This window comes from Ornithorhynchus anatinus, chromosome 8 (assembly GCF_004115215.2).
Source record: "Ornithorhynchus anatinus isolate Pmale09 chromosome 8, mOrnAna1.pri.v4, whole genome shotgun sequence".
NCBI lineage: Eukaryota > Metazoa > Chordata > Mammalia > Monotremata > Ornithorhynchidae > Ornithorhynchus > Ornithorhynchus anatinus.
Genome location: NC_041735.1, coordinates 40,592,198 through 40,619,414, shown reverse-complemented (window position 1 = coordinate 40,619,414; position 27,217 = coordinate 40,592,198). Strand labels below are relative to the sequence as shown.

Genomic DNA, 27,217 nt, shown 5'->3' with positions numbered 1-27,217 from the left:
AGTGCTTAAGTGTCATGAAAGAAAATATAAAACTAACTTGCTTGATGTTCTTAGAGTGCATCACTTAACCTCTCTGAGCCTCAGGTTCTTGTCTTTTGATAAATGAGTACGGCAAGGCCAATCATCGCACAAGATAGCCAGGAGAAATGACTCATCCATATGAATGCAGAACAAGTTAATCAGGGCAGACACAGTCCCTGTCCCACATGGGGCTCACGGTCTAAATAGGAGGTCCTCATTTTACATAAATAAATAAAAATAAATATGGTATTTGTTAAGTGCTTACTGTGTGCCAAGCACTGTTCTAAGTACTGGGGTAGATACAAGGTAATCGGATTGTCCCAGGTGGGGCTCACAGTCTCAGTCCCCCTTTTACAGATGAGGTAACTGAGGGACAGAGAAGTGACGTGACTTGCCCAAGGTCACCCAGCAGACAAGTGGCAGAGCCGCGATTAGAACCCACCACCTCTGACTCCCAAGCCCATGCTCTTGCCACTAAGCCATGCGGCTTCTCTTAGGGAACTGAAGCACAGAGAAGTTAAGTGACATGTCCAGGGTCACACAGCAGGCAAGTGGTGGAGCCAGGATTAGAACCCAGATCTTCTGACACCCCACCCCCCGAGTCCTGTACTCTCTCAATCGGGCCCCGCTGCTCCTCAAAACATGTAAAATCCTTCTGCTTCTGTCGTAATAAAACCAAACCAACCTGAGCTAGTAAAGCAGCCTTCTTAAAAATGACAGAAGCAAGAACTGGGAAATTGAGTTTTTATTTTGGACTTTGGCCTTTAGCAAGGACAGACAGCTCCTGGAATCTGTCCCAGGATAATGATATCCCAGTAGCAGTTTTCTGGCTTAGCTGATGAATCCCAGTGCTGTGATTGAAACAAAATACTGTAAACACGACACCTGTTGCCTGGTTGTTGGAGAGTCCCTGGAAACTTTAATGAATCACATTTCTAAGGGCACACTTGTGGTGAATGGAAGGCCTGTGAGACCTTATTCTTATTACTCGGTAGGCAGGAGAGGCTTGCTGCAATAAGGAAGGCAATCTCTATCCTCTTCCAGGAAACCTTCCCAGACTGAGAGGCTTGAGGTGGTGATTTTCCTTTCTTAGCAACTGTCCCTCGGAGCAAGAGTCATACGTACACTGGGATGGACATTTATTTTGGATCATGGGCCTCTTACCCTTTTTCGTAGCTGTGTTTGGGCTGGCTGACCGCAAAGGGGATGGTGAGGAAAGGAGACTTGAGCAGTGGAAACGTGGCCAGTTCTGCGCATGCTGGCTCCTACGTGGCTCCGAGCCAGGCACGTTTCCACACAGGAACCCTGACACGGTGCTGTTCTTGGTGTCTCACTGGGCCAGAAGGTTGCTGAGTTTATCTGCACCTGGCAGGTGGGAGCGGCTGTGCGTGGAAAGTGAGCAGTTTGAAGCCAGGATGGATCTGCCCCATGGGCCAGAAGAAATCATTTGGTAGCCCAGATGGTGTCAGAGGGATAGATTTTGCCCCCTCCTGATAATACCCGAATCTTGGGATACAGTGCGCGTAGTTCTTCATTTAGGACCCTGACTTCTGAAGTTGTAATATCTCTTGGGCCTCATTTCTGACTGTAACTGTGGGGAATTACAATGGAGTAGAAGAGAAAGCCTCTTAAATTAAGGGATGAGTTTTTGTGCTGATGGCGGTGGTTAGGGATTATAAACTTTTTGAAGACAAAGCCGGTTTCTTTTCTCCTGCTAAAATAGCAGCAGGAGCAGAAGCAAATACATGTGGGTGCTTTACGAGCACTATTTGAGAATAGCAATGATTTGTTTTTCTTGTTCCAGAAAGGATTGTCAGCGTATGAGCTGCAGTGTCAGATTTTGGTAGATAAGTAAAGCCAAGCACAGAATCTTTTTTTTTTTTAAAGATGCTTTTTTTGTAGCAGCCACTGAGTGAACTGTATCAGAATGATGCCTTCTGTTTTCCTCTGCTGCTTCCCAGGCTCAGATTTTCTGTCTGGTTTACTTCTTGCAAAAAGCAAATGCAGTTATGGAATATAATCTTCATATAAAGTTATCTGACTTGGAGCAAAGATTGACCTCGCTCATATGTCATGATATAAACAATCGATAAGCCTGAGCCTCAGGACCTGCGTGAAGGAGTTGACTGTAGTGAGATTGGTTTGTGTAGCGTCTCTTGCACTCTTCCAGCCCTGTCAGTCATGTTCCCACTGGGGCACAGAGTGTCCTTCTTGGCCAGAACTGTGTGCTTATCAATACGGCTTGAATTGCATCTTTGCTATATTAATTTTCATGTGGGAATATTTTTGTCTCCATTTACCGTTTGACAGCCTCTCCCCCATGCATTTATTGGATAGTTGATTTAATTTTGCTTAATTGTTCTCAGTACATACTGGGTATCATCAAAGAGGATGTCATAAATACTAATGCTTTTAGCTTCTTGTACAAGGCATTATTAAGTCGACAAAGGCAAATTGGGCCCCAGGCGCTGCTGGGAATAGCTCTTGACTGCCTTGTGGCAGCATTTGACCTGAGGGGTTTAAATTAAATAAAAAGAGCTATAGTTATATTAATTGAAAATCCATTTGACATCAGCTAAGTAGATAAACTTTGGCTACCACTTCACCACCCCTTCTTGATGAGAATAAAGTCACTATCTTTTTAAGACTTGGCTGACACCATGGCTAAGTTTGTATGGGACAAACATAATGGTGACCATTTCATGGATTTCACTCTTTTTTTAATGAAGCAAGTGATACCTGCCTTATTAACTCGTTCAGTATAGGAGGGTTTGTACCTGGAATTTTTTGTCCAAATTCAGCAGGAATGAAAAATAGTGGTTTGAGTCCTGGCAGAAAGAGGGTTTTTCCCCACCGCCCATGAGAATCTCTCATTGTGCAGGTCTCATCGTTATCCCATGTGACTGCCTGAATGAGCAGCTGCTGGCTGGAGTTTCTGCTAACTCGGTGCTCCCCCGCTTCCAGCCAGCCTGGACTCTGAAGAGTTTCCTAAATCTGTGGGAGGGCGGCAGGACTAGGGCACAAGACTATGAGGTGGAAAACCTTGATGCAGGCTACCAATCAACTGGATGGGCTAGAGGTACATCCCTTCCAAACTGTCTTCCAAATGCAGTTCCCACTAAAATTGAATTGGTGCTTAACCTTAGGTTTCCCTGGTGTAGCTTTGGCCTGAAGATTGAATTGTCTGCGGAGAAAAGTACATTCCAAACACTTAGTACAGTGCTCTGCACATAGTAAGTGCTCAATAAATACTATTGAATGAATGAAAAAAGTCTCTTCAAATTATGCATGTGGGCCTGTTTGTTACGGCCATTCCTTGGTAAAAGGATTTGACTTTCCTCTTTTCTAGCTCGCCTACTTGTCCTTCCAAATTGTAGAAAATTTTGTGAGCCAGTAAACATTTTTGCAGACCTGAAAATATTTTCATCTCTTTTCTAGGATGACTCTAATCCAATCCCTGGTTCATAATTTAGTTTAGAATAAAATCTATATTTGAGGTGATAGGGTGGCAGGTTAGGGGGAAAGATCCATCCTAGGATTTCAAATATATATCAAATGTTCTCAATTTATAGAGTCAAAGTTGGTTTGAGGCTATCTAACGTAAGGGCACCTCTTGTAAAATGCCACTTAGCTTCTCAGCGTGGCTCAGTGGAAAGAGCCCAGGCTTGGGAGTCAGAGGTCATGGGCTCGAATCCCGGATCTGCCACTTATCAGCTGTGTGACTGTGGGCAAGTCACTTCACTTCTCTGTGCCTCAGTTACCTCAACTGTAAAATGGGGATTAACTGTGAGCCTCATGTGGAGCAACCTGATTACCCTGTATCTGCCCAGGTGCTTAGAACAGTGCTCTGCACATAGTAAGCGCTTAACAAATACGAACATTATTATTATTCTTAATCTGAAGACCATCATAGGGAATATCTTGCTGATGCAATTGAAGATCACCAGTCAAAAATAAATACTAAACTTGGCCAATGAATTTTTTCTTTTAGTCCTAAGCAGAATCTGCGGATTGGTGCTCATTTGTGTGAAAATCATCAGTGGTATTTATTATTTACTATGTGCAGAGCACTGTACTAAGCACTTGGAAGTATATACTACAACTGAGTTGGAAGACATGTTCCCTGCCCACAGTGAGCGTACAGTCCAGAGGGAAACTTGATCAGTCTGTCAACATCAGTGACGGTTTTTGATTTTGAATGAAGACGCAGGCTTGGGGCATAGCTTTCAGAGGGCTGAACTTTAAAGAGGTGGAGACAGGCAGACACATCCAGAGAGACAGACATATGGTGTGGGTGTTAAAAACCGCCCCCGTCCAGTCATGGAGTCTGGCAGGGTGAGGGAAGGCCAGAGCTAAGTTCCAGATTTTGTCATGGGTGCAAAAAAGCCCTCCCTGAGCTCTGCAACCCAGTGAGGATGCCAAATCCCTTCAGATGCAGCTCCAGAGTGGCGGAGGGCCTGGTTCCAACCAGAGCTACCCCTCTCTTTACTGTGATTCGGGTCAAGGGAAAGCCTAACTAGGTTGTGGCGGACAGCAAATGGAAATCCAACCGTGCGTGTTCAGGCAGCGAGGTGGGAGTGAAGTGTTCAGAAGTGAGGTTCTATTTTGGCTGCTCCACTTCCAGCTGGCCCCCGTTGCACCTTGCCAGCAGGCTACTACCTCCGGCTGCTCAACCTGTCCTAGAAGTTGAGGGGATGAGATAATGGCTCCATCTGCACAGTCCCTGTTCTGAGGGGGAAGTAATGGGCCTTCATAAATATCTCTTTCTCTTCTCTCCCCCAAGTGGGCAGGTTTGTGCGAGTACCCTAAGAAGAACTTAAAAAAAAAGTGCTCACAAACCCTTGTAATAAAAATAACTGTGGTATTTGTTAAGCGCTTACTATGTGCCAAGCACTGATCTAAGCACTGTGGCAGATACAGAGTAGTCGGGTCGGACACGGTCCCTGTCCCACATGGGGCTAACGGGCTTAGTCCCCATTTAGCAGATGAGGTAACTGAGGCACAGAGAAGTGAAGTGATGTGACTTGCCCAAAGTCACACAGCAGACATGGGGTTGTTCTAATCACCACCTCTGACTGGCGGGACTGTGCTCTTACCACTTGGCCACACTGTGCTGGGATTCATTCATTCATTAGCATTTATTGAGCACTTACTATGTGCAGAATCACAGCTTACTATGAGCGGGAACCAGGGGAGAGGGTCTGCACTCATGCATCCCCCACGGGTGCAGGGGCGACCATGAGAGTAGGGGCAGTATGCATGAAAATATGACAACACCTCAGCATCGACTGGAAGATGTCTCCTTTGCAAGCCATTATTACTCCCTCCCAGATGAGTTTAGCATTCTACACCCCTTTTTTCTTCCCCCACTTCAACCGTATCCCTGTCACCCTGACTGGTGGAGTTGCATCAAGAGCCCCACACCTAATATGGGAAGGGGAAGTGGAGAAGTTATGGCATCAGCTTGCTGGGTCCAAGAACCAAAAAGCCCATTTTTAAAAAGTTTGCCCCCATAAACTTACTGCTTCTCATACCTTTCTCATCGCCATCGATAACACCACCACTTTCCCTCTCTCTGAAGCCCCCAATCTTGGGCTCGTCCTCCGCTCTTTGCTGTCCTCAAACATTCACGTTCTATCTTCTGCCAAATCATGCCAGTTTCTTCCTACCAACGTTTTCCATCTTCACTCAGATATAATCCTGGAGCCAGCTCTAGTCAGAGCGCACCTTGACTGTGGTATCGAACTCCTTGTTAGCCTCCCTGCCTTCATCCTCTTGTACCACTGCATCATCTTCTTGATAAATTATTTGTCACAAGTCTCTCCACTGTTCAGGATCCTCCGCTGGCTTCCTGTATCCCGACCAAGCAAAAACTCCTCGCGAGTGGCTTCAAGAGTCACCACTAATGTACCCCACCCTACACATCTGTCGCCTTCATTCACCGTTCCTTCCTTTGATCTCTTTGTTCGTCCTGAGTCAACCTTCTAGCCGTACCTCACTCTTGACTCTCCCGCCTCTGTATCCTTGCTCATGGTGTTTTTCCTTGATTGTGCCTCACCTTTGGTTGGCAACTCTCAGTCTTCTTCACGGGCTCCTACTCTGCCTCCCACTCCCTAAGTGGGGGCATCCCTCAAGGTTCAGTTCTGGGTCCCCTTCTATTCTCCATCTACACCCACTCCCTTGGAGAACTCATTCGCGCCCATGGCTTCAACTACCACCGCTATGCGGATGATCCCCAAATCTACATTGCCAGCCCTAATCTCTCTCCCTCTCTGCAGTCTCGCATTTCCTCTTGCCTTCAAAACATCTCTACTTGGATAACGTGGTTCAGTGGAAAGAGCCTGGGCTTCGGAGTCAGAGGTCATGAGTTCAACTCCCGGCTCTGCCACTTGTCAGCTGTGTGACTGTGGGCAAGTCACTTCATTTCTCTGTGCCTCAGTTACCTCGTCTGTAAAATGGGGATTAACTGTGAGCCTCACGTGGGACAACCTGATTACCCTGTATCTACCCCAGTGCTTAGAGCAGTGCTCTGCACGTAGTAAGCGCTTAACAAATACCAACATTATTATAACCTCCCGGCACCTCAAGCTTAACATGTCCAAAACAGAAATGAAACCCTGTCCTCCCCATCACTTTCTCTAAAGGCGGCACCACCATCCTTCCTGCCTCACAGGCCATCAACCTTGGCAATATCCTTGACTCTTCTCTCTCATTCAACCCACATATTCAATCCATCACTAAATCCTGTCAGTCCCACCTTTCCAACATCGCTAAAATCCGGCCTTTCCTCTCCATCCAAACTGCTACCGTGTTAATACAATCACTCATCCTTTCCTCCCCGGATTAGTGCATCAGCCTCGTTGCTGACCTCCCAGCCCCCTGCCTCTCCCCTCTCCGGTCCATACTTCACTCTGCTCCCCAGATCATTTTTCCACAAAAACTTTCAGGACATGTCACCCCACTCCTCAAAAGACTCTAGTGGTTGCCCATCCACCTCCACATCCAACAAGAACTCCTCACCATTGACTTTAAAGCAGTCCGTAACCTCGTCCTCTCGTACCTCTCCTCACTACTCTCCTACCTCAACCCAGCCACACACTTCACTCCCCTAATGGTGACCTCCTCACTGAATCTTGGTCTCACCTATCTTGCCACTTATCCCTCTTTTACATTCTGCCTCTTGCCTGGAACACTCTCCCTCCTCAAATACGGTAGACAATTACTCCCCCCACCTTAAAAGCCGAATTGAAGGCACAACTCCAGGAGACCTTCCTTGACTAAGCCTCCCACTCTCTTCTGCATTGCCCTGACTTGCTCCCTTTTTTCACCCATGCCTCACAGCCCCACAGCACTTATGTACATAGCTGTAATTTATTTATTTATATTAATGTCTGTTTCCCACCCACCCACCGCCCCCGCAGACTGTAAGCTCGTTATGGGCAGGGAATGTGTCTCTTAATTGATTATTTATTCAATCGTATTTTTTAAGCGCTTGCTGTGTGCAGAGCATTGTACTAAGCACTTGGGAAAGTACAATACAACAATAAACAGTAACATTCCCTACCCACAACTCACAGTCTAGAGACTGTTGTTGTCTTGTACTCTCCCAAGTGCTTAGTACAGTACTCTGCGTACAGTAAGTGCTCAATAAATAACTGAATGAATGAACTTCCCAAATCTGATGGACCACAGCCCTCTTCCCCCCCCCTCAACCATTCCAACTCCTCTTGAAATCCCACTTCCTCCAGCAAGTCTTTCTCAATTAATTCCCAGCATCCCAGGTTTGTATAAGCACTTATTAACACTTATTTATTCATACTTATTATAGGCACTTGTGTTTATATATTTATTTCATTGTATACTTCGGTATTTATCTGGATTATTCTTATTTGTGGTAGTTTTATGTCTGTCTCCCTCTATTAGAGCACAAGCTCTTTGATGGCAGGGAATGGGTTACATCTTTGTTTTGAACACTGCCTTGTACCCAGTGTAAGCTCAAATATTAATACTCCTACTAATGAAGAAATGACTGTCCTTATTAATGCAGAAAGTTTAGAGTTTCCTCCCCTTAGGGTCCTTCCCCTAATATAATACTTGCAGTGTTTTGCTTTCGATAAGGTCAGGCTGCTTGCCAGTTCCTGCATGGAGGAGCCCCATACTATCCCGTGGCCCGGCGCTATCTGGTGCAGAAGTGATATTTAAGACTGGATTGGCTTGTGCCCACCCCCAAGAGCATAACACATCCTGAACTTTCAGCACTCAACAGTACAACTAATCACTCCCCCTCAGCTCATCTTGCAGGGTCTGTTCTTAGCGTGCTGGTCCCACTATGACAGCTAGGTCCTTCAGGCCTTCTCATCTCTTCACCATTTCTGGATTGCTGTGCTATTCAACTTGTTTGGGTGAGTTATGTGTGTGTGGAGAGGAGGTGGGGGTGGTAAAGAAGCGACAAAAACAAGATTCTCAGGAAATTGATCCTGTTCTTGTGGCTTTTAACCTGAAGGGATTACTTTATTAGAAATGGTGCGTCAGTGAAATTGTGTTTTTATTTGGCCATTGTTGGGACCAACTGGTCTAAAAATATTCCTCACGTATGGAAGGTGTTTCCTCCCTTGCTGGGCCGGAAACTGCTGCTCTATAGGCTTTTGTTATGACTGGCTTTATTGTAAAGTTGTATATACTATTTTGATTTGAAAGGCTCTACCTACAAGATTTAGAGCCTCACTGTCATGTTTTTAAACCCGTTCAATTTCACTGGTTATCCTTGTGTTGAAGGGGAGCAAAGTTAGCCCTTGCCACCCGATCTTCTTGTAATTTGAGCCAAAAGGTTAGCAGCCCCTTACCGTGGTCTGCGGCCCCGAACCCTAGCAATGTGAGGTCGGAAATCTTTCTGAACCACACATATCTGATTCCCTCATCTGGGAGATTTACTTCTCTCTCTCTCTGACATGCAGTTCTGGTTTTTCTCTAACTAACATTAATGGAGGGGGCTTGAGATGAATGGAACATTGTAGACTATTCTCACATAACTGTATTTTGGAAGCGCAGAGTAGCTTGGATGAAATAAATCCACAGACAATCCAAAAACCCAGTTTTAATCAAGCCATAGCTCCTCACCCACATTAGCAAACCTTTACTTGAAGCCCCACTGCCAGATTTGAAGTTCTTTCTCTTGCCCTGCCAAGTGTCTGCTGAGGAGCCAAAAAATAATGAAATCATTATTAATCAGAAAGTGAAACAAAGCAGTTGAATAATCCACAGGTAGAATAATCCACAAATGTGATAATCAGCCCTCCATAGTCAAAATTGTGAGTTTAGATGTATTCATAATTTCTCTCTTCACCCTCTAGATTATAAGCTCTTTGTAGGCAGGGAATGGGTCTAGCAACTCTGTTAGATTATAATCTCCCAAGTGCTCTGCACACTGTAAGAGCTCAATAAATGTCATTGATTGATCGATTCAGCCACTCTTCTAGTAGCACTCACCGATACCTACGTTTTGCTTTTCTCAATTATTTCTGGCTTTTAATTTTCACTGGGTGCCCTGACTGCATTGCTGTTCAGTGGTTTGCATAGCAGTGAGGGTTAGGTACCTAGTCTTCTGTTCCCAAGTCCCATCCTTCTCCCCACATTGCCCCCTGGGCAGTGGAGTGAGTTATTTCCTCAATATTGGGCTCTATTTCTTCCTGTGCAACTTAAATACACTTACCATTATTAATAATAAGACTGGGCAGTGGAGTGAGTTATTTCCTCAATATTGGGCTCTATTTCTTCCTGTGCAACTTAAATACACTTACCATTATTAATAATAAGAAGTTGATACTGCTCGGTGTGATTATGTCTTTTACTTTGCTGATGTCAGGGTAACTTGAAAAGCCCTGATTTTGCAAAGTTTCCATGGCAGAGGGTACTGGAGCAGGTCTAACTTGACTAAAAAGATGATGTAATTTAGACAACACAGTTGTGGGTTATCTGTTGGAATCCCAAGAATCAGAATGATATTACTGAGGTAAAATGGAACTCACAGACAGAAACACAGCCTCAAGCTATATCCGCCAAGGTTAAATCTGAAACGGAGAAATGAAGACCTAGCTCAGTTGATGGATGGTGGTTGTTTTCAACTGTGTCCACCTGGTGGAAATATTCTGAGCTGGGATGAACTGCAAATAAACTAGACAGTGCTAAAAACAAACCTCTCTGTGGTTTTAGCCCCTGCAGAAATAGATGACATTAGCCTGCTGAAAATGAAGCAGAGGGACACTGGCATGAGCATGGGGGATGGGGGACAGTGGAATGGCAGGGGGGTGGGGGGGCTCCAAGGGAAAGGGATAGGGGAAAAAAGTGACCAGCGGAGTAATGACATAGCACAGACACTCAAATATTCATATTTTCTGGCATAGGTGGCCAAGCGTCATAAACTAAAGACACACACAAACTAAAAACATAATATGACCAAAAGCCATGGTTGGAAAGAAATGCCCTTAGCCAGAATGGTTAAGCAAATGAAGTACTGCAAGTGAAGAAGAGGAGCCACGTGCTGATTGCGACTGCCATTTGGCCACTTCTATTTTATCCTCCAGATCAATTTTTTGATTTTTGACGTAATAATCCCGCTGATGTGTGGGGAGCCATTTTTGATTATTCGGGATCATTTCTTCTGCTGGGGACATACTCTGTGGGAAGAAGGGAAAAGCTTGCGGCTAAATATGGACTGGAAAATGGATAAATTGTAACAGATGCAAATTAGCCACACCGGTGTTTCTACCTCCCAGATCTTTAAATGGCTGCTCAGGAAATGGGTTTCAGAAGTGAAACTCGCAATGACTCTCTTTGCTCCTCCGCTCTTTGCTAAATCTGCTTTTCCTCCTTTCCTCCTTTCTCTCTTCCTTCCATCCTCCATCCCCATGGCTTTGCACCAAACCTGGAGAGTTATTGGGGAGACCGGACTCAGTACTTTAAAGGGATTGTTGTTTCTTTGCTTCCTAAACTTTCACCTTTCCACGCAAAAGAAGCCATCAAGTCTCCAACTCACATGGACAAGAAAGCAAGGGAACTGCTGGAGCATTTCTCACCCAGTTTACCCACTTAGAACAGGATGCATAAAATGCCTCTGGATTTTTCACACTTTTGTTATGCATAATTAACACTTATTAAGACTTTACAGGATGCTCATTGCTCTGTACAACAAATCCAAGCCCACAGATAGTACCTTCAAGGACTTAGAATCTAAGAAACAGGCAAAATTTTACACTCCCTGGCAGGATTGTCTTTTTAAAAATGTTATTTAAGCGCTATTATGTATCAAGCACTGTTCTAAGCCCTGGGGTAGATACAAATTAATTAGGTCGGACACAGTTCCTTTCCCAGGTGGGAGTTACAGTCCAAGTAGGAGGGAGAACAGGCTTTGAATCGTCATTATGCAGTTGAGGAAACTGAGACATAGAGAATTTAAGTGACTTGCCCAGCATCACACAGCAGGCAACTTGCAGAGCAGGGATTAGAACCCAGGTCCTCTGTCTCCCAGGCCCATGCTCTTTCCACTAGGCCACCCTACTTTCCTTTTCTTGTAAGAGATGTGAAATTGGAGCCCATTGTCTTCTTGTTCCATCCCCTTCATTCCACCCAGGTAGGCCTGACATCAATATATGACTGTTTTCTTTGACTAGCCCTTCCTGGCTTGGAAGAGAAGAAACGTGGCAGTCATAAAGAATGCTGTCTGATGATTCCTCCTCCACCGCCGCTGTTTCCTCCTCCATTTTTCAGAGGGGGCAGGGACTCTGTGAGTATTTCAGGATTGAGTAAATTATGTTTTCATACTCCAGCCTTTTATCCTTTCCTCTGGGTCCTTTGCTGCTAGTAATATTCCAGTGATGCTAACTTTTCAGAGTATGGACTCACCATGAACATTAGGATTAGAACTCCTAGTTGACATCCCTTCTCCAGTAACTTTAAGAAATGCCTTCTACCAAATGTTTTTTTCTACTGCAGGCAAATACTCTAAGCTCTCAATTTACCTTATAAAGAATTATGTCAAGCTCATTTAAAATACTGAAGTCTACTTACCACTTTCCATTTATTGAGCTTCACCCCCAAACAGTTTTCCTCCTGTTCTTTTTCTTTGCCCTAAAATATGAACAGCTCCTTGTGGGCAGGAAACTTGTCTACCAACTCTGTTATATTTTATTCTCCCAAGTGCTTAGTACAGTGCTTTGCACACAGAAGCGCCCAATAAATATGATTGAGCGGACTGGTAGTCCAAATTCTCCCCTTTACCCATTCTCTTTGATGAAATTCGTCTTTTCAGTAATTAGGCTGGTAATAGTGTGTGTTTGATGAAGTTGGAATCACTTGGGGTAATGGGAGAGAAGGGGAGAGGGTTTGTGTGTTTTGCAGGCTGATCAGACTGGTGCAGAAGTGAAAAATAGAGCAGATGGGAATCAACCCCTCTTTTACAAAGAAGTACACTCCAGTGCTTTCCACGGTTTTACGAGAGCCTTGTGTTGCATCGTCTTTTCTTATTTGTTAGAGGCAAAGGATAATTTGGCTCTCCCTATATTATGCTTTTCCCTCCCAGTTTGTCTTGGTTTTGTCACTGCAGCAGGTTTGGAAGGCTGGGAGGGAGAATCCATGAGTAGAGGAGTGAGTTTCATACCATTTATATAGCTAATAATTTACTGCAGCCTCCACCAAATGGATTTTCAGAACTCTGTATCTGTTATCCCTTTATCCTTCCCCTCTGCATTTCACTGAGACTCCTCTGGAGGAGTCAGCGCCCTGTGGAAGAAACTGGTCTAAATGGACTTGAATGACTACACAATCTCCTGGCTGGACACACGCAGTCTCTTCAGCTGAGCCTGCAGCATTACATAGAGTATGCTATGTAATGTGAATACATTTTGCATATAAGTGCAAAAATCTTTCAGAAAAATTTTAATTTCCCCATTGATGGTTACCCACCCCCGGGCCAGAGAGTAAAGTGTGTCCAGTGAGAGCTTCTTGACTTCCCCCAAATGTTCATTTTTAAATATTTTAGAAGAATATGAACTCCTACACTGCAAGCTGGTGTGTTCAGCGTGGCTGAGAGGGCAAGCACTTTGAGGAAGTCAGGGTAATGGGTAGCGGCTGCTGCTTCTCTCCCCAGTGTCTGACCTGCATTCTTATGAACTGTTTTTTTCGGGGGGGCTTTTTTTGAAGCTGCTTGCCCTAGACATGAAAAACTTACGTAAGGAGCTCCAGACTATACAATCTTCATGTATCCAAGGATCACGTGGCCCACCTGGACCTCCTGGCCCCCAGGTTAGAATCCTCAACTTATTTTCTCTTGCTTTTCTCTGTTCACAACCTCTCCGAAAACAAAATTGCTCCTTGCCAATTTAAATAATATGCCTTAAAGACTTTATCTTTGCATTTCCCGGCTTCCCATCTACAGCTGTTGCCCAGGCTTAGCCATAATTGTATTCTTTGATTGTCTTTGAGATAATTTGCTCCGAACTTTCTTTTGAAAGGTTCCTGGCAGGAGAGACCCTTAGTGTTTCCAAGAAGGAGCCAGGGAGCTCAGAAAGTCTATCTCACTTCACAGAGAGAGAAACTACAGTTAGGAGGAGAGAGATCCTAAGCCCTATAGGTGATATATCCCCAAACTTGCTGTCACAGGTTCCCAGCTCAAACATCTTTAACTTACTTGTGAGAGACTAACAGTTTGAGGGAAGTATCCTCCAGGGTTCAGGCGCAGAACATAGCTGCCTGAGAGAAAGGACTTTTAAATGAGTCCCAGCCATCCCCTTAGCTCAAGGCTGTGTGCTTGTTCTCCGAGGCAGAAGAGGAATCAAAACCCTAATTCAGAAAACCTAATGGACCCAAGCATCAGCTCAAAATATCAGGCTGGAAAAGCCTAAAGAGCACCTCCTAGCATGTCCCTGGCCTTTGGCTATGTATGCCAGGGCCTCAGCATCCTGGCATAAGTTGCTCTCCATTTAATTTCTTGCTGGTGATGATGATGATGATGATGATGATCTGATCTCCTATCCTAAATGACCAGAGATGAACCTTTTCCATTCATAAAGACTCTGACACCGAGGACCAGAGCGAAGGAATTGAATATAGTGATAGTGGTTTATGCGGTGACACGCACCCTTTCTGTATCCCTGCAGGTTGTGTTTAACAGCAGATTCAACAGATGAATAGGTAGGCATGAGTCAAGCACATGGAAAATTTTTGTTTGTACTTTGCAAGCATAACTCATTTGGTCATTCCAAAATGATTTTAGAATAGAGACAATCCTGGCCTGTAGCTCCACAGACAAGAAGGTGGCCTGGATAGCCTCCCCAGTGTCTGCTGTGGACTTTGCCGCCCATTTGAAACACCATAGAAGGTTCTGAAACCAGAAACCTTCATCCCTGATGGCATAGCCCCAGCAAGTCTTCCCCTTCTTGTGGCTGTTTCACTGCCTCACCACAGTGAGATGGATAAGAGTTTGGGGGGAGCTCAAACTTAATTCCTTATGTACTCCAAGAGGACTTTATCAGTGGTCTGCAGTGCTCAGAGAGAAAGTGATATTAGTCATTCAACATTTAGAAACAAGTGGTTGATAGAACATCTTTCAAACATATGGATATGGAGCAACATACTGCTTGAAATGGTTTTGAGCTGCTGGTCGGCATGTTTTAAAAGGCTCATATTTTCAAAATCAAGGGGAGAAGACCTAATGTCCATATTTTTTTTCTGATAGAGCCATGCAGAATGGAGTGCTGTTTTGGGGAGACGAAAAACTCAAAGATAAGACTAGTCAGCTTGTGGCATTTGTGATCTGCAGGACCTTAAAATAAGTCAAATTGATGCACTGCACAGTGTTTCAGCTGAGCCTTCTCCGTATCCCTTTTTCCTTCACTTTAATTGAACAGGTTAAGGCTTGGTTCAGGATTATGGACAGTATAATTGTACATCAAACAGTTTTTGCTTAGGACAAATAGGCATATAGCTACTGGATTAGATTGACTTGGGTAGCTTTTGTCTCTAATGATGTTTGGAAAGCTTCTGAATTTCCCTTTAGTGGTTCCCGATTTCCCAAAGCTCCTGTAGAAGCTTAAATTAAACCCATCTACAATTACTCAGAAAATAGATAATGCGGTTTTAAATAATATTTAATGATTTTGGCCTGTAGGTTCTAGAGATTGAGGGTTTTATGTGGATTGATTACTGACCTGAGTGTTTAGAACTCTTGACTAAGACAGAAAAAGTATTCCCAGGTTCCTTCTAAGTTAACAAGTGGCTGGGATAATCGTGCACTGAACATTTAGTTAAGGGCCTAAAAATGTTTAACTAACTGTTGGTAATGGATTGGAATTACACCATATGTGAAGTGACATGAATTTGCTCTCTAGCTACATCAATCTAAAAATGAATCTTGCTCAGCAATTATTTTCCACAAAAACTGACCTTTATTTCTCAGAAAAGGAAAATGTCATGATTTGTCCCAAAAATTAGATGCATTTTCATGAAGAGACAAATACATCCAAACAGGGCAAACATCCTACAGACTGTAAGCTCGTTGTGGACAGAGACTGTGACTGTTATTGTTGTACCGTACTCTCCCAAGCACTTAGTACAGTGCTCTGCACACAGCAAGTGCTTAATAAATACGATTGAATGAATGAACTGCACGTTTTCCCATTTCACAACTCTTCTTCCATGACTCCCTCTTAATCTTTCTCCCCGTAGCCCCTCTCTTATTTTCCAATCTCCTCTTCCCTTCTTCCCTCATTCCATCTTCTCTTTCCCTGTTCCACAACCTTGTTCTCGGAGTTGTATATCCCCTGACCCTGAATGGATTTACCTGCTTTAGATTCTTCAGTGTTCTTTTGAGAGTTTGCATCTCTTTTCAAGCCTTCTGAGAGTCCATTTCTCTGTCTTTTCCCTTCCCTGATTCCATCTCCATCCTTGACAAGTACTTCCTTTTCAAAACTTCAGGTCAATTCTTTAGACTTCCCTCTGAAATATACAATTGGGCTGTTGCCTGCCCTTCTTTCCAAGGGGCTATTCCCAGTTTCTTGACAAAGGAGGCAGTTCAACTGTTCCCAGTGCTCATTCCTGTAACCACCCTTTATTTTTCCTCCCATTCCTTCCAGGCCATTACAAGTTCCAATTCCTGCCCTTTTAACTTAACTCCCTGGGTAGTTTTAAGGTACCAAATCTGGAAAGTGGTTCACTCTCCGAGACTAACTTAATAAGCATACTTCTTTCTGTTCAAGGCTCATAGCTGAATGATATGAAACTTGAACAGTTGGACCTCTTTAAAAGTGATCCTTACTAAAGAGACAATTCAACTGGCCTCCCAGATTGGCAGCCTGATTCTTTGAGAGAAAGTTCAGAAAAGGAGGAAAATCACTGATTTATCTTTATGATGCTTGGGTGATATTTCTTGGTGCCAATGTTTTGCTTGTATCATGACTGCCCTGCCATATGTTGCCCCTCCTTCACTGAGGGCCTGAATTGATTATATAATTCAGTCTCAACTCATTTTCTCATCATGTAGGGCCCACAGGGGATTCCTGGTACTGTCGGACCAAAAGGGGAAAAGGTAAGTGTTTCTGTTTTGTTCTCTCAGACTTTCCTTCAAAATAGCAAATTTAACAGTTAAGTTGGTTTCAGGGCAGAGGATGGACAAGTTTACCTTCCACAGCCCCTCAAAGCTACTCATTTTATACTTTGACCCTGCTGGATTCAAGGAAGTTGTCAAAACTCCTTGAGCTAGCTCAGGCTAAGCAGGACCGTTAAATCCAGTCTTTTGCAGCTCCACTGCCAAGCATACTCCTTCTTGAACTGCTTCTCCCACTGAATTTTCCTTTCTCTGACCTGTCCTTTTCTTTGGCAGGGGGAGTTGGGCAGACCAGGAAGAAAGGTATGGCCATTATTCTTTGTCCATTTAATACCAGTGACTTGTATTGAAGCCAGAGGTTGGGTTATTATTTCTGGCACTGCTGGGATGATGTTTCTGATGTCATAACAGCATCCGTGCCATCGGTAGGGCAGTGCCAAGGCCTCCCTACCCCTCTGCCGTAAGCCAGTGCCACCTGGGAATTGCTTGCTGATTTCTCCCTCCCAAGTGGTACAAGGGCCAGGAGAAATTCCTCAGATTCAGCCCAGGGTCTTATATAGCCCTCTCCTGATCTAAGACTGGATTTTCAGTTAACTCCATCCCTTTACATATAACCCTCATGCAGCTCAGAGAAAACCAGGTGCATTAAAAAAAATTAGTGGCATTAAGTGACTGTCAGTTCACTTGGAGTTTGGTCAGCACCCTGACATGGAGTGTTCGGTCTGCCAGCAAGAAGCTGAGTTCACCAACAGACCTAATCAACAAACCTAACCGACAGACATAATCAAGACTTCCAGACTCACCGTGGAAGCTCATTAAAATCAGAAGCAAATCAGCGAACGACCGGCAGACAACAGAGAGTTTATGACCGTGATAGGTGGGATCTGACACTGAAAAGCAGACGCTCCCTAAGGGCTCAGGCTTGGTGATGGGAGGGTTGATGTACTTCTCGAAGGGTCGTGCCCAAAGGTCCATAGTTCAAGTGATTTCCTCCATGCCAACTGCTTCACTCAGACTGATTTATTTTCAACGACAGTCAACCCAGACCTCTGCAATATGATGTCACCAGTGTTCAGTGGCTGCTCCTTGTGTTTTGAAACATTCTGTTGTTGGTTAGAGACAACACAGAGGCTCCCAACCATGAAGCCATCTATCACACATGACCATTGCCCCTTGTGCCCCAGGAGCAGATAAGGAACGTTGCATGCCATCCCTTTCCACTTTGCACCTCCTGCAGACCTAGAATCTAGAGCAGCTTTATGGTACATGAGCTTCAGGCTTGGTGGAACCTCAAGATGAGAGGAAGGAAGCAGAAAAATCAGGACCGATCCATCTCCCTACTCACAGGCTTTGTGATATGCTCAGGGACTGGAAAATGTAGCTGAAGCCCTAAGCCAGAAAGCGGGCATGGGGCAGTGTGTGTCGGGAGAGCGGGGGTCCCCCTAAGGAAAAGTGACTGTCTGAAAGTACTGCTCTGTTATCCAATTTCCGATGCCTATCATAGGACTATAAATCAGGGGTATAAATCAGGAGAGATTCTTTCCTGGTCCTTGACAACATATATAACTGTCTCTGTCTCTGGAGAGAATATTTAAGTAACGGGCCTGGCGTAGAAACCTTACTCCATCACCCACCTGTAACATTTATATATGTATATTTATACTCCATTTCTTTCTCCTTCCCATAATTCATTTTAGTTATACTACTAGATTGTAAGGTCCTTAAGAGCAGAGGTCTGTTATTGCTATTATACTCTCCCAATAATAATGCTGGAATTTGTTAAGCGCTTACTATGTGCAAAGCACTATTCTAAGCGCTGGGGGGATACAAGGTGATCAGGTTGTCCCACGTGGGGCTCACAGTCAATCCCCATTTTACAGATGAGGGAACTAAGGCACAGAGAAGTTAAGTGACTTGCCCAAAGTCACACAGCTGACAAGTGGCTGAGCCGGGATTAGAACCCATGACCTCTGACTCCCAAGCCCGGGCTCTTTCCACTGAGCCACGCTGCTTCTCTGCATTTAGTTCAGTGCTCCATAGCCAATAAAAACTCAGTTCTGTTGATTTTGCTAAACTGTGGTCCCCCTGGAGATTTTGACCCTCTTTTCCCCTCTTCCTCTTTTCCTGGCCTCATCATAGTGGGTGGAATAAAGAGGAAGAAATTATGATAATGAATCAAGAGAAAGATTAAGAAGTGGCACCCTATAGGTACTAGTCTTTAAGTGCTAACTCGAAAATTGGGTCTAGACTGTCCTTTATCTAGTTGCTTTGGATCCTAAGCCTGAGCAGTGTCTCACGAATAGGCAGACTGACTTTTTCCAGGGTCAAGCTGAAAAATCAGGCATGGCATCAAGCTAGTACATTTTGGGTAAACTTCCTTTCATCCACTCAAAACCCTTGTGAGCTGTCCAGGTTTGGGGACCCACTTTAAGGTTCTGCTCGAAGGCAGTGCTCTCTTCCTCCACGTCACATATCTGGTGTCCTAACACTTGCTCTTCATCTGTAAAGGGTAGGCCTGGTCCTCCGGGGGATCCTGGCGTGCCTGGACCGGTTGGCGCAACTGGACCTGAGGTAAGAGTTAAACTGCTCCTCGTTGTATCGCTTCAGGATGCCAAGTATGATGTTTTTTAGGGGCTCAGGAAAATATAGAGTTGGGCAACATTTTGAAAATACAGCATTCCGACTTCAGTGTTGTTTGCCAGACTGCTTTAGTGCGGGTCATCAGAGGAGCAACATTCTCTCTTATCATTAGATTGACAGCTCCTTGCAGGCAGGGATCCTATCTTTCGCTACTGTGGTATGTTTCCAAACTAGCAGATTCATTCAATTGTATTTATTGAGCACTTTCTGTATGCAGAGCATTGTACTAAGTGCTTGGGAAAGTACAATATAACATTAAGCAGTCACATTCCCTGCCCACAGTGAGTTTAGGGTCTAAAGGCTCAATAAGTGTTGATAATAATGATGTCAGTGTGGGAGATGACAGACACGTAATAAGTACGCAGTAAACAATGAAATGAAAAAGAAGCATTTGGAAGAGAAAAAAACATCTGGGCTAGAAAAAGATGGGTGGTGGAGAAGGCGTCAGTGCCCTCTAGCCCAGCCCTTCAGAACGACCATTATTGAAGTTATTACCTCTGCTGTCTCACAGCCAAACTCAGGCCCAGAAGTCAATGGTTCTGGGACTTTTCTTCATAGAACATTTCCTGGACTTTTCCAACACGGCCATTAGAGTCCATTAACCGTCAGCAGGTCCCTCTCTAGGGTGCCTGGGCCTAACACAGTGGCTGGTTGAAAACACATCTCCCTGCCCCCAATTCTTCTACTGCAGCACTGGTCTCAGCTAAAGAAACAGCCAGGAGACGGAAGGAGGTGTGTGTGGCTATAGTGAACCTTCCCTCTGGGTACTAATCCTGGCTCTGCCACTTCTCTGCTGTGTGACTCTGGGCAAGTCACTTAATTTCTCTGTGCTCTAGTTACCTCATCTGTAAAATGGGGATTAAGACTGTGAGCCCTATGAGGGATGTAGTCCGACCCAATTATCTTGTATTTCCCTCAGCGCTTTGTACAGTAAAGTGCTTAAAAATATCACTAAGAAAAAAAGAGGGAAACTTGCTCCGGGATCTCCCGTGCAGACTTTAAATTGGCCGTGTCTGTCCCTCATCTCAGGAGAATGGATGTATACTGGAGGAAGTAGGTAGATAGCAGATGCCTAGCTGATTTAAACCTCTACCAGTCATAATAACTTCCAAGGTTGAGAGGGAAGAAAACCTGCTTGTTATTATGCAGGAAGAGAATGAAGAAATGGTCCCTTGAGAGAATGCTTAAGCATTTCTAACAGTTAATCAGTGGTATTTATTAATAATATTGGTATTTCTTAAGGGCTTACTATGTGCAGAGCTGGAGTAGATACAGGGTAATCAGGTTGTCCCAGGTGAGGCTCACAGTCTTCATCCCCATTTTACAGATGAGGGAACTGAGGCCCAAAGAAGTGAAGTGACTTGCCCACAGTCACCCAGCTGACAAGTGGCAGAGCGGGAATTCGAACCCATGACCTCTGACTCCCAAGCCTGGGCTCTTTCCACTGAGCCACGCTGCTATTGAGCGCTTACTGTGTGCAGAGCACTGTATAAGTGCATGAGAGAGTACAGTACAACCTAGTTGGGAAACACATTCCCTCCCCACCAGGTCTTTACAGTCTAGAAGGGGGAGACATACATAAAAATAAATTGTGGATGTGTATATAAGTCCAATTCAAGGCCCAAATATCATTGCAAATAGGGGACTCGTAAGCTGGACTCAGTTTACTCTGGATTCTTCCCAAATATGCATTTTTGAGCAAGAACTGAAGTTTGTTACCTCCATCAAAGCTAAAAAAAAAACATGCAAAGGGGAGGCTGAGCTTGGGAATTGGAAAAGAAGGGCTTTACATGGGGTTGATGTGAACTGATGTTTTGAAACTTTCAGGAGTTGTAATTCTCTCTTTCACTGCCTTTCTGTCTCAGGGTGAAAAAGGGGATCTGGGATTGATGGGACTACCAGGAACCAGGGGACCGATGGGCTCCAAGGTTAGTTAGCACAGATCATAGTTGCCAATCTTGACTTTTTGTAACCTTCTGGTTCTCTGATTTCCACATATCTTGCTGCTTTGGGCTGCGAAACCTGGGCTGAGCCAAAGACTCTGGAGATTTCTACCGTCTCCTAAACTGTTACAAAATATGGAGGGCGAGAGAGAATATACCTCTTCTAGCCTGGTTTTTCCATCTCAGCTAAAACAGAAATTCCCATGACGGGATTGGGACTGCTTTGTTGGCTTTACATTCCATGCCCTGGCAAATGATCCCCGAACCGTTTGGGGTCATGGCAAAGAGGTTAATTTTAAAAGCTGAATTCATGGAACCAACTTCACATCCCAGCTTTGCAGTTGTTAGGGAGATGGCAGTCCAGGTTGGAATAGCTACTTATGTAGCTGTGTGCAATCTGGGCAAGGTCCAGACTGTCTCTTGATGGTGCCTCATGTGACTCTTTATTACCCAGTTACTAAAATATCCAGACCTTTACTTCTTCTCCCCTTTACTTCTTCTCCTTAGGCCCACTTTTTGGTCACTGCTCCTTGGAGCCTCCATCAGAGAATAAAAGAGAAGAACTCAAACCAATCAATTTTAGTATTTTAAAAGCATACGATTGAAGGCGATGGTTCAAAATATTGGCTGCGGACTTTAATTATTCATATTTCCTTGACCTCCATTACCATATATAATAAAAAATTAGTTGTGCAAGTAAAAACACTTGACACCAAGATGCGGTAGGCTTGGGTGGTGCTGAACTTATCGGATCTGGAACTAAACTGTGGTCCTTTTTGGCTCCGTTTTGTCTACTGGGTAAGAGATACCTCGTGTATGAACTTTGAAATAATAGGTGCGATCTCTCCCTCGTGAACTTCAGGTTGTTTACTATCTTCATCTGGGTCCTATTGGTGACACTGCCTGCCCAACCTTGGAGACCAAGAGGATTTTCTCCTGCCACATGTATAAATTGAACAGCGAGCCTGCTGAACTTACTAACCTTTGTCTTATCGACTTGATTTGGTGCAAAGTGAAGGCATTAGAGTGTGTGGAAGGTGAAAGTAGGAAGTGAGAGAAGACAATGATACCCTGATTTTTTCAATCTTATTTATTGAGCGCTTACTGTGTGCAGAGCACTGTACTAAGTGTTTGGGAGAGTACAGTACAGCAATAAACAGACACATTCCCTTGCTCCCAACAAGCTTACAGGCCAGAGAGGAGAGACAGACATCAGTACAAATAAATTACAGATAGGCACATAAGTACTGTGGTGTTGGGAGCGGGGAAGCCCGTTGTGGGCAGGGATCGTCTCTCCTTATTGCTGTATTGTACTTTCCAAGCACCTAGTACAGTGCTCTGCACTGTAAGTGCTCAATAAATACGATTGAATGAATGATTGAATGAACCAGTCAGGTAGATGCAGAAGGGAGTGGGAGAAGAGGAAAGGAGGGACTTAGTCTGGGAAGGCCTCATGGAAGAGATGTGCCTTCAATAAGGCTTTGAACGGGGGGGCAGGAGTATCTGTGTGTCATATTTGAGGAGGGAGAGAGTTCCAGACCAGAGGCAGGACAGGGGCTAGGGCTCAGTGACGAGTTAAGCGAGATCGAGGAACAGTGACGAGGTTAGCATTAATGGGGCTAACTGTGTGGGCTGGGTTGTAGAGAGAAAGTAGCGAGGTAAGGTAGGAGGGGACAAGGTGATGGAGTCCTTTAAAGGTAATGGTGAAAAGTTTTTCTTTGATCCCACTTGCCTCACATTTTATCTAGCAAGGTAATGAAGCAGTCCGATTTCACTGAGTAAAGGGGGGGAGGAGGGAAATGATGCACACAAATGAAAGCCACTTAACCTCTCTGTACCTCAGTTTCCTCATCTATAAAATGGAGATCAATCAGTGGTGTTTATTGAGCATTTACTGTGTGCACAGCACAGTACTAAGCGCTTGAGAGAGTACAATATAACAATTGGTAGATATGTTCCTTGCCGACAGCAAAAGATAGGACACCTGCTCACCTTACCTCTTAGACTGTGAGCCCTGCAGGCTGCAGGGACTGTTTTTGATGGGATTATCTTGTATCTGAGTGTTTAGCACATAGTATGTACTTATTAAATACCATATCTATTACAATATTATTATACTCTCATCCCACAAAGTGTCTTTAAATTAGTATTCTCCTTTGGCTACCTTTCTCTAAAGTGGCTGGAATACTGGACTCTACTGTAATCAGAGACAAATAGGGAAATTCTTCTCTTGAATCCCTAATATCAACCTATGTGGAACACCACAGGGATGATATCAACTACTCTTTATAATAATAATAATGATGGCATTTGTTAAGCTCTTACAATGTGCAAAGCACTGTTCTAAGCGCTGGTCTAAAGCAGTTCACGAAGACAAAATTGATAAAGAACATGAAATGAAGTTTTAAAGGAGGGCAAAGAAAATAGTAATAGTAGTAATAGTGACAGAGGAAAGCAACTGCTGTTGACATAATCCATAGACTTAACTTTGCTTTAAACTCTGCTTTCCTCCCTTCAAGCAATGAATCAGAGAGAACAAATTGTTGCTAAGGTGTACTGACTGCATGATTCTACTACAACAAGCCTCCACGTATTTCTGCTTTTGTTTTTTGAAAGAGGTTTTGAAAATGGCTATTGGATGTATCTCCCTGAGCTCCTTTCTGAAGGGTCAACCTTATAACCTCATATTCTCATGAGCCAGACAAACCTGATTTCAAATAAAAATGCACAAGTTTACAGTGGGGCAAAAAAAGACTACTCTCCTCTTTTCCGATAGCCCAAGTCCTGTGGAATCAAAGTGATGAGAGAAGGCTCCTTTCCAGGGATTTGAAGAGCAAAGAAAATAGCATGCTACTTAGGGCAGCTTTAGTTCTCCACTTGTATGAGCTCATCCTTGTACTCTCCCAAGTGCTTAGTACAGTGCTCTGCACACAGTCAGTGCTTGATAAATGCTATCGATTGATTGATCTTTGAATTTTCATGTATTACCGCCATGTGCTCGGCAATGAAATCCTTGGGAATGTATTGAAACAGAGGTTTTCCCCTCTTTGAATCCATAGATTGTGGGTGACTGTTTTGATCATAAAGACTAGGCAGAATGTATTGTAAAAGTGTTTTTCATTTTATTTCAGGGTTTTCCTGGAACCAGAGGAGAAAAGGTGTGTGCTCCAGCAGTATGGTTCATTAATGTCTAGTTGATCCAGACCCTAAAACCCTACTATGAGACAGTTTCATTATTAATAGCCACGAGAATTAAGCTATTATCTGGGAAATGTACCCATTCTACACTACTGACCTTCAGTAGCTCTGACTAAAGTGACTCAGACTAATGAGGGGAAGTAAATCAGTGTAGGTGGGAGACTGTGAGTCCCATGTGGAACAATCTGATTGGATTGTTTTGAACTTACCCCAGCACTTAGTACAGTGCTTGGCTCATGATAAGAATTTAACAAATACTACAATTATTGTTATGATAATTAGGAAGGGTCGTAAGTAGTAGTCATTGAATTACATTAAGCAGAAGGACTATACAATGTATTCTTAGTCTGAAGGTAGTCTTAGAATAAAAAGAACTGTGTTTTAGGGTTTTTTTAAGGTATTTGTTAGCTCTTACTATGTGCCAGGCACTGTATTAAGCGCTGGGGAAGGTACAGGTTATTCAGGTGAACACAGTCCCTGTCCCACATGGGGCTCACAGTCTTAATCCCCATTTTACAGATAAGGTAACTGAGGCCCAGAGAAGTTAAGCGACTTGCTCAAGGTCACACAACAGTCAAGTGGCAGAGCTGGGATTAGAACCCAGTCCTTCTGACTGTCAGGCCCATTATCTAGCCACTAGCCACCAGACCACACTGATTCTCATGGTTAGTGGCAGAATAAAGCCTCTGGCCATCTGGGCCTTTAGGAGGGTTCTTAAAGGGCATGATGGATAGTCAGGCATGATCAAAGTGTATTATAAGAATTATTTCCTTTGTATCAGTGGTTCTTGACATTCAAAATGACCTCCTCCATGTTCCAGGCCCTCAGGCTCTATGTAGCAGCCACTAGCTTCCTTTATAAGGAGGCAAAGGATTTTCTCTTCCCAAATTTTGGAAATCTCACCCCCCATCTTCATTCTGTGGGCAGGACTTCCCTCCTTGGACCCTCACACTCACACAACTCAGAAACTACTTCCCACAGGATTGATGCAGCACTTCTATTCTGTGGTTTCTTCACAGGGCTCCAGAGGTGAAAGAGGTGCATCAGGCCCAAAAGGAGAAAAGGTAAGATTTCTGTCATGTCCACATTCATGGAAATATCAGGGCCCAACACAAGGATGAGAGAAGATGACGAAGCAGCCTCAGTCTTTTATAACTGGCCAAGTGAAGCAGACCACTGGCTCCACCGGGTCATTCCTGGAGGTGCTTATAGTTTTTGTTTGTTTTTGTTGGCAGGGCTTCCCAGGACTCCCGGGAATGCTGGGTCAGAAGGTAAGCATCTGAATGTACTATCCAGGTGAAGGATCTTAAGTGAGGGGTGAGATGTTTCTAACAGTTTATATCCTGTCCAAATCTGAATTTCAGTGCCCAGAGTTTCAGGGGACTGAGAATGGAAACTCTCCATTTAATTTTAGACATAATAATCTTCACCTCATGCCCAGGAAATCTTAGTAGAAACACTTCCAATTTTCTGTTGCTGGAGAGCATACTTTCTATTTTAGTTTTTCAACTTTTATCGGTGAACCTCTGTCTGTAAAAATACATTCAAAGGCTTTATAATAATAATGTTGGTATTTGTTAAGCACTTACTGTGTTCCGAGCACTGTTCTAAGCACTGGGGTAGACACAGGGGAATCAGGTTGTCCCACGTGGGGCTCACAGTCTTCATCCCCATTTTACAGATGAGGTAACTGAGGCACCGAGAAGTTAAGTGACTTGCCCAAAGTCACAGCTGACAAGTGGCCGAGCCAGGATTCGAACCCATGACCTCTGACTCCAAAGCCCGTGCTCTTTCCGCTGAGCCACGTTTATGTGGTTTGGATCATATTCCACTATGTCAACATTGACATAAACGTTGTCATAACACTGTTCTGGCTCATTCAAGGGATTTTTGAAGCTATCTTAAATGTGATTCGGTCCTTCAATCTATGCAACCCTGTGGAACCAAAAGCTCAGGAAGTGCCATAACATTTCTATAGAATGACAATTCAACTTTAGATGTCTTATTATTATTATTGGGAAAGTGAATTATTTTCTTTCTCTTCTGTGACAGACTCCTTTAAAGCAGGATTGCATTTCATCTCCATAATTGAGTCTTGAAAGACAAATTAAATCAAAAAAGCATTAATTGTTTCTGGCAGTGAAGGACCTCCTTTCTTGCAGACATAATCTTCATTACTTATTTCTCTTTACAGCAAAACAGATTATTTCCAGATGAGTTTCGGACACATTGTGTGACCATCCACACCTCTTATAAAGGGCTCCTCCGTTAATTGCCTGGAGTAGGCTCAGTCTGGGTTTTAAAATACCCAGCACTGCGTGGCGCAGTGGAAAGAGCACGGGCTTTGGAGAGTCAGGGCTCGTGAGTTCGAATCCCAGCTCTGCCACTTGTCAGCTGTGTGACTGTGGGAAAGTCACTTAACTTCTCTGTGCCTTAGTTCCCTCATCTGTAAAATGGGGATGAAGACTGTGAGCCCCACGTGGGACAACCCAATTCCCCTGTGTCTACCCCAGCGCTTAGAACAGTGCTCTGCACATAGTAAGCGCTTAAAAAAAATAAATAAAATAAAAAAAAAAATAGATTCAAGGCCAGGTTGTTTCCTAGAATTAGCCCAGTGTTGCTTTACTAAATACAGCTCCAATTTTTCCTCTACTTAATAGACTTATCCACTCAGACTTTCAAGAACTCTTTTGTTTAGAAAGATCTGTCCTTCACTCTCTCTGCCCACATTTACTAATTCCCTCACTCTCCCTACTTGACACTTGATACTTTCCTTAGCCTCCTTTCCCTAGGACAGCTACTGTGCTATTAAACTGGATAG

At 44.0% G+C, this 27,217-nt stretch overlaps 1 protein-coding gene across 2 annotated transcripts in view; it reads left to right on the top strand.

Moving 5' to 3' along the window:
• COLQ (collagen like tail subunit of asymmetric acetylcholinesterase) overlaps positions 1 to 27,217 on the top strand; it is a 62,514-nt gene that overhangs the window by 14,644 nt on the left and 20,653 nt on the right. For both annotated transcript variants that reach the window (XM_029070720.2, XM_029070722.1), the window contains exons 2-10: positions 11,688 to 11,800; positions 13,216 to 13,317; positions 16,553 to 16,597; positions 16,892 to 16,918; positions 19,124 to 19,186; positions 21,121 to 21,183; positions 24,330 to 24,356; positions 25,416 to 25,460; positions 25,632 to 25,667. In XM_029070720.2, coding sequence (XP_028926553.1) covers positions 11,688 to 11,800; positions 13,216 to 13,317; positions 16,553 to 16,597; positions 16,892 to 16,918; positions 19,124 to 19,186; positions 21,121 to 21,183; positions 24,330 to 24,356; positions 25,416 to 25,460; positions 25,632 to 25,667 — 521 coding nt within the window. The remainder of the gene's footprint in view (positions 1 to 11,687; positions 11,801 to 13,215; positions 13,318 to 16,552; positions 16,598 to 16,891; positions 16,919 to 19,123; positions 19,187 to 21,120; positions 21,184 to 24,329; positions 24,357 to 25,415; positions 25,461 to 25,631; positions 25,668 to 27,217) is intronic.